At 40.6% G+C, this 8043-nt stretch overlaps 1 protein-coding gene across 2 annotated transcripts in view; it reads right to left on the reverse strand.

Moving 5' to 3' along the window:
* Window positions 1–305: 305 nt before the first annotated feature.
* Window positions 306–8043, reverse strand: part of FGD5 (FYVE, RhoGEF and PH domain containing 5) — a 104228-nt gene continuing 96490 nt past the window's right edge. The window contains exons 18-20 of one of the 2 annotated variants that reach the window (XM_006907169.3): window positions 6936–7064; window positions 1803–1957; window positions 306–1422 (exon numbers count right to left, since the gene is read on the reverse strand). In XM_006907169.3, the coding sequence (XP_006907231.1) occupies window positions 1386–1422; window positions 1803–1957; window positions 6936–7064 (321 nt within the window). In that variant the 3' untranslated portion in view covers window positions 306–1385. The remainder of the gene's footprint in view (window positions 1423–1802; window positions 1958–6935; window positions 7065–8043) is intronic. The other variant, XM_025043657.1, reaches the window with a different exon arrangement.

The following is an 8043-nucleotide window of genomic DNA, read 5'->3' on the forward strand; positions in this document are numbered from 1 at the left end:
ATAAATGACCTGTCTAATCGCTTAGTTTGTTTGCATCACTGTTTAATGCAAATATTTAAAAATAACTGCCAACTAGAAAAAAATTCCCCTTAAAATAATGTAAATAACTCCTTGAGATGGTGCTTTTTACAAAAGGTTTGTCAGCAAATACCTTTTTTTAGGGGACAGCGCAGCACGAGGGTGGGGACAGGACATCAGAAAATGGTAGGACTGTTTTTTATTTCGATGAGAATAACAAGGAATCCCACCCACCCTCCACCCCCAATTTGCTTTATGTAAAAATACTTCCAGCATAATGAGCAGCAGTCATCAGTGGGAGGTGACTGAGCCCCAGGCGCCCAGAGAGTTACTTCTGTGTTCCCTCACTGTGTCCAGAACCATTGGCTAAGACCATGAATTCACCTGCTGATCACATCTCTCAAGGCTTTTTATCTCTCTCAAGGCTTCATAATACAGCTAAGGATTGCCGCATTGAAAATAAAAACAGGTTCTTATAGACGTAACGCTGTCAACTTGTGTGGGGTAAAACTCGGGAAGGCACACAATAAATTAAAGCAGACTCTGTCTCTTCGGAGGGTTTGCAGTGATCTCCAGGGTGGGCGCTGGATCTGCCAGCAGCCAAGCTTCCAGCACTGGCGCAGTGTCGAGAACCGCTGTGGGAATGAGGGAGTCCCTCCTTCATTAAGTCATGTCAGTACACAGGTTGCAGGATGGAAAGGAGGAGGAAACCCTTGCCTTCCTATCCAGTGCAGTGCGCCGTCCGCAGTAAGGAGGACCTTCTCCTCTGAGTGTTACCACAGCCAGGGTTGCACAAGTCAATTTTCCATACACCCTTGTCGAGTACTGGTGGCAAATCAGTCCACAGGGCTCCTCCTGCTATTTACTTAAGTAAATCACTTGGAAAACATAAAATTGGAGGTTGTAGCTCAGTAAAACAATAAAGTGCTTTTGATGAGAGTAGCTGTTATTTACCAGTTGTTTCTTATTTCACCTGAGGCACTGAAATCAACAGTATGAAAGGTGGCGATGTTTACCAGGAGTAAAAGTTGAAAAAAACTTGTTTCTACTAAAAAGCCTGCATTTCTAAAATGTACTTTTCTATCAGTTCCATGTCTTCATATTACTAAATTTTAACTCACTGCTGGGTAAGGAAATAGTTTAAGTCAGGGTGGGGTGGTAAACATGAAGACAAAAAAGGGGCAGTCCATAAATATCCCTTAAGGATTCCACTTGTGAAGGTGTGAGCAAGGGGGTTCCAGCAAAAAAGGTCAGGCCCCTATGCTGAATCCAATGTATATCCAGATGATTGGGGACATGAATTGGCTTCCGGAAGGGTCCACATATCAAACTAAGAGTTTATTCTGGGTCCCCATGCTTGATAACTGCTATAACACACTTGCATCTTCCATGGCCTTGATCCACCTGTAAACAGAAGAGAGGGGACACTTGGCGTTGTAACTCTGTCTGTGACTCTGGTCACAACCTATAAGTGACTAGACTAGATTACTGTTAACCTAAGGTCAATGACCACATCATAGTCACATTCATTTGGTTTCCCCAGCATTTAGCAAAGGCCTGGAACACATTGCAAAGGTTTGCTGAATCAATCCATGCCTGTATGAATGAATCATAATATTTTTAAAATCACATAACTGGAAATAGGTAGTTTGCTATTCTGCTGTGGCCCAAAGGGACTTGATGGGATGGGATGGCTGGAGAAGAACAGAAGCCAAAGCCCCAGTTAACAACTTGTTTCTTTCTGAGACAGAGGCAAGGGATTACAGGAGTAGTTATTTTGGTACCTCTGAGCTGAATTGGTATCCTCGGCTTTAAAGCTATAAAATAGGGTTTTCTTGTGGTAAAGGTGAAAAACGGGTCCTACTTCGCTGCTGCCCTCTTCCTTTTCTGGGGCAATGGTGAACCCCAGCAGGGGCATACTCTCCATGGCCACTGTGTCCTGCAGAGGGCAGAAGGAAAATCTGATATTAAACACAGCACTATATACGGTCAATACTTAGTGTTCATCAGTATATCCAATTTAAGGTGTATGATGAACACTTCTTTGTGGGGTATGCTTGGGCAACAGTGAAATAACCACACACATACTTTTCACCCCGCTTCCCATCAGGACCAGGCATGAAGAGGGAAACATCATTTTGGGACAGCCTACTAGGTTCCAGGCATTATCACCTTCACATTACCTTGTTTAACCTTCGTAGAAATCACAGAATGTCCTATCTCCCATTCGAAGAAGAAACTGAAGCTCAGAAAGGCAAATAACTCCCTAAGATCACACAGTAAGGGGGAGAGCCAGGATTTAGACTTATGACCACATTCTAACCCCACATTCTTTCCACTGATTTGATTAGTCAGTGACTCAGCTAGTTTTCTAGAGTTACTTCTGATAACATATTCTGTACTCACTGCCCCATGCCCTCATTCACAGGGCCTCGGTATGGAACACTTAGGGTGTCTGTGCTACAAAGGGGCTAACAATGTGATGAGATGCACCCAGAGAACACAGAGGGACCTTAAAAGCATAGTGCTCAGTGGAAAAAAGAGCTTTCATCTAGAAAGATACACACATATTTATGTAAAAATACATGTTCATAAACAATACACCTTTATAAAACTACACATAAACAAAGATATAATTAGTTAAGCACATTAAAATGGTTGTGATAAGAGGAGAGAGGGAAGAAGAGTTTGTGTATAAAAGGGAGTCGATTTTCAAAGATTGCTGGATCAGAAAACGCATATGACAAAATTCAACATCCATTCATGATAAAAACTTTCAACAAACTAGGAGTAGAAGGGAACTTCCTTAATCTGACAAAGGGCATCTATAAAATACCTACAGCTAACATCATACTTAATAGTGACATACTGAATGCTCTTCCCCTAAGACTGGGAATAAGGCAGGAGGGTGTTTACTCTTACCAATTAAATTCAACACTGTACTGAAGGTCCTAGTCATTGCACTCAGGCATGAAAAAGAAATAAAACACAAAGATCAGAAAGGAAGACATAAAACTATCTGTGCTTACGAAGGACATGATTGATTACAAAATTACTAGAACTAATAATGAATTTAGCAAGGTCACAGGAAAATCAATTTTCACATTTATATACTAGCTGCAAACAACCAGAAAATAAAATATACTCCATTAAAAATTTCCTCCAAAAAATAAAATATTTATAAAGTTAAGAGAAATGCAAGAACAGAAATGTAAGACCTCTATACTAAAGACTACAAAACATAGAGAAATTGAAGCATTAATAAAGATCAATACCATGTTCATGAATTAAAAGATTCAATATTGTTAAGATGCCAATTCTCCCCAAATTGATCTATAGATTCAACAATCCCTGTCATAATCTTAGCAGGTTTTTTTGTTTTTTGTTTTTGTAGAAATTGACAAGTTTATATGGAAACACAAAAGACCTAGAACACCCAAAACAATTTAAAAAGAACCAAGTTGAGGACTTACACAACCTGACTTTAAGTCTTACTCTAAAATTATAGTAATTAAGACAGTATGGTATTGGCATAAGGATTGGTAAATATATCAGTGAAACAGAATAGAGTCCAGAAATAAACCCACACTTATTCGATCACTTGGTTTGTAACAAAGACACCAAAATAATCTAACAGGGAAAGGAAAGTCTTTTCTACAAGTGGTGCTGGAACAACTGGATATCCATATGGAAAAAAAAATGAACTTTGACCCTAATCTTAGACCATACACAAACATTAATTTGAAATAGACCTAAATGTAAAAGCTAAAACAGTAAAATTTTCAGAAGAAAATACAAGAGAATAACTTTGTGACCTGCAGGAGACAAAAGTTTCTTAGGACATGGAAAGCAATAGCCATAAAAAAAAAAAAGCATTGATAAAGTAGATTTCATTGAAGTTATAAACTTCTTTTCATTCATTTAGAAAATGAATAGGTAAGCCACTGATAGAATATTCAGAAAATATTTATCTGACAAAAGACGTATCCAAGATATATAAAGAAGTCAATAAAAGGAAAATGACCTACTTAGAAAATGGGCAAGACAGCTAAATAGACACTTCTCAAAGGGAAATATATGAACGACCAATAAACACGTGGAAAATATCATTAGTCACTAGGAATATCTAAATTAAAACCACTGACATACTGCTCCACTGTCACTAGAATGGCTTAAAGACTGACAATACAAAGTCTTGGAAAACATGGGGAGCCAACAGAACTCCCCAATTTACATACATTGCTGGGGGGTGGGGTGTAAACTTGTGCACCAGTTTAGAAAAAGATCTAGTAATTTCTTATAAACCAAACATATAACTTTCTACGTTCCAAAAATTCCAACTCTAGGTCTCTACCTAAGGTGAAATAAAAATCTATTTTCACACAAAAACTTACATGCAAAAGTTAAGTGGATTTATTGATAATTACCTCAAACTGGAAACAACCCAAATGTCCTTCAACTGGTGAATGGATAAACAAACTGGTATATTTACAAAATATAATACTACTCAGCCATAAAAAGGAATGACCTATTGCTAAATGCAATAGTGACTGAATCTCAAAAACATCATGCTGAGTGGAAGAAGTCACTCATGATTCCATTTATATGACGATCTAAGAGGCAAAATGAATCGATGGTGGAAAAAAATCAGGATAGCATATTGCCTCAAGGACAGGGGTGAGGTAGAGATTTATGGGTGTATGCATGATCAAAATTCATCAAATAGTATCTTTAAAACAATATTTGTGCACTTCGTTATATATAAATTGCACTGCAAAAGAAAAAAAAAGATACACAAATATTGAACTCTTGGGGGAAGTATACTTTGAAAAGCATCAAAAGTCAGATGGATAGAGGGATGAATAAATAGACACTTGATCAAGGAAGTATAATCTAGTCGATGGCTACTCACTGAAAATTCTTTCATTATTTAATGTTTGAAAATTTTTTATAATATAACTAAATGACAAAATGTTGGAAAAAATAGAAAAAATTCCTATATATTTCTGACAATCACTTTCTCCCAGGATTATTACTGAATAGCAAGTTACCTCAGCTTTGGGTCACCTCAGGATACATAACACGTTCACAGTAGTACAGATAGTGACAACTGGCTATCTACTTTATCACACTTTTTTTCTTTGATGCAATTTAAAGCTTGGTCTCATCACTGGAATATGCTTATTGAGAAAGTGTACGAGTTCCTCTCTTTGGAAGAAATGATTTTGGAAGCATACTTAAATTCATTTTTTAAAATTAACCTACGCTTTTACTTCCATGACAGTTGTTGCTCAGAACCTAGAGACTATGGGTTTTCTGTTCTCAGATAGAATTCACTCTCTTTGATGGTTATTTATCGCCAGCCTTTGTTCTTCCAAAAGTGTGTCCTGTGCAACAACAGTTCTATGCGATGCTCCGTGAGGAATGGCCTGTGGTCAGGCCGGCTTGGGAAATCTCCATGTCTTAGAGATCCACAATAGTAACTGAATCTCAAAAACATCATGCTGAGTGGAAGAAGTCACTCATGATTCCATTTATATGTGTGAGCAATTCTGAGCAAGTCCCACTCACTGCCTACTCAGGTTTCCTCAGAACCCAGTTTTTAGAGGATATCTGCGAGTGTCCTGTGGAATGCCTGCTCAGGAAGATGCTGCTCTGGGTTGTAGAAGGACGGTATGTTACATTTCAGTTTGTACTGGAAAGATCAAGATTCTCAGCGCAGAAAGCCCCATCTCTGGACATGAAGTGAAGGGCCCCCTTGGGGAGGGCTCAGCTGCCCGAATCACTCAGGCCCACGTTTGGGTCCCTTCCGTCTGTCTGCGTCCCTGCTGGCCTCTGGGACCTGGGGACAGGGCCAACTGCAGCTGAGCTGCAGGTCCTTTGTTAGAGCAGCTTGATGTTCTGAAGAAGGAAGTGGCTTTTGCACCCTCTCCAGCATCTGTGGTTATGGGAGAAGGGCCAACCCTGTGCTCTGTGCACATCCTCATAGGGTAAAGCACCCACCCTCTGCAGCTGGGCAAAATGCATTTAAGTCCTGTTTTCAAAGCAGATTTAGCTTGTGGAAGCCACCAGGTGGCGGGGCCTGGACACGGAAATCTTTCACATCAGCCTATGGGTTCAGCCTGGGTCAGGAGCTGACAGCCCCCTGCTGCTGTACAACCACAGTGCACACCTGTCTACTCTGGAAGCAGCCTTGATTTCCAAGGCCCTCTCTCCTATATTTTAGAAGATGTAAGTGTAAGATGTTTTATAAAAATATAAACTTGTTTTATTTAATAGAAGAGTCATCACAGTCTCTTTCACATCAGCCTATGGGTTCAACCTGGGTCAGGAGCTGACAGCCCCCTGCTGCTGTACAACCACAGTGCACACCTGTCTACTCTGGAAGCAGCCTTGATTTCCAAGGCCCTCTCTCCTATATTTTAGAAGATGTAAGTGTAAGATGTTTTATAAAAATATAAACTTGTTTTATTTAATAGAAGAGTCATCACAGTAGTTCCATGATAAAAGAAGAATGCATAGACAAAAAAAGAAAAGTGTGGTAGCTTCCTTCAAGCTGTTGAAATTTGTCCCAAACAACTGGAGAGCAGAGTGCAGCTTTCTCTTATGCTGGACCCGTGATGTTCAAACACTTTGATGTACAGGTCAGCATGCTGTACCGTAACCTTATCTCCACACAGAAATGGTAAATTCTTTAGATTAAGGACAAGCACATGGTTGTGTATCCACAGGAGCGCTAAGCACATGGCATTGCTCAATAAAGACTTGACTGACATGGGAACTGGAACCAGCATCCAGGCTTCTCACAGCCCTGAGGTGACAGGGTGTGGTGCATACCCCACATGGACATTCTGAGGCTCGAGCTTAACCTACATGCCTTCACAGGAGAGAGGGGAGGACAGGCGAACCACCACTACCTCACTGGCCATGTAGGTGTAGAGCACTTTGCCTTTGATGACAAACCAGAGCTTCTTCCAGTGCCTCTTGCCTTTCTTACACCGGCTGAGATAGCCACTTATGGCGGAACCTTCTCCAGAGGCGGCCACCTGGCGGAAGGGAAGCAGAATGGTCAGGGTGCACCAGGTGGTGGGCACAGTTCAAACAGAGACAAAATGACATGCAAAACAGTTGGCAGAGTGTTTATACTACTCTGAAATCTGAGACTTGGATGAGGTCTTAGGATACATCCAACACACTTCAAAGGCAGCAAAAATGTACCATGGTTTGAGACACAGGATTTACTGAATGGACCCAGGAAACACAGGAGTCAAAAACTGCCTTCAGGATTGCTGCCCCCTAGTGGCGTTTCCGATTCTTGGTCCTTCTCCCCAAGCCTCAACCCCCCAAATTAATGAAACTGCTGATACCTGGGGAAAAGGGTCTTCTAAAACTGATCCTTACACTTTTCAGCTTATCAGTCTCTTACATTTAAGGAGAGATCCTCTTTGTACTGTTTACCTAAAAGCTTTATGATCTCCTGCCTAATGAGATGTGTTAACTCTCTTATTAGCAGTAGTAGCCTTGTCAGATAGGCTTTATGTGGGAGTTAAGAAAGTAGGCTTGGAGTAACATCGGTCTAGGGCACTACCCATTTATAGACGAGTAGTGTCATGCAATTTACCTACTTTCTCTAGGTCTCTGTTTCCTTACTAGTTAAGGTGGAATTAAATGACATAAGACAGGTACCTGACAGGTACCCCACAGTAAGTGTTCCATAAATATAAATCTTACTATTAGAGCAAGAAGGCCAGGTTTAGACATACTTTCATTTGACTTTCTCATTTTAAAGATGGGGAAACTGAGGTCCAGTGGAATGGAGGGACCTACTGAAGTCAAATATCCATTTAGTTGAAGAGAGGTAAGAACTCAGACCTCTCAGCAAATACTCCAGAGACCAACAAACTTCAGTGCAGGGAAAGGAAGGTAAGACCAGCTCAGATTGTTTTGAGAAGCACCAGGAAAAGAACCTACCCGCCAAAGGTCCAGGACTCCTACACCAGATACTGGCTCCGCCTCCCCCCCGCC

This window comes from Pteropus alecto, unplaced genomic scaffold, assembly GCF_000325575.1.
Source record: "Pteropus alecto unplaced genomic scaffold, ASM32557v1 scaffold92, whole genome shotgun sequence".
Lineage (NCBI taxonomy): Eukaryota > Metazoa > Chordata > Mammalia > Chiroptera > Pteropodidae > Pteropus > Pteropus alecto.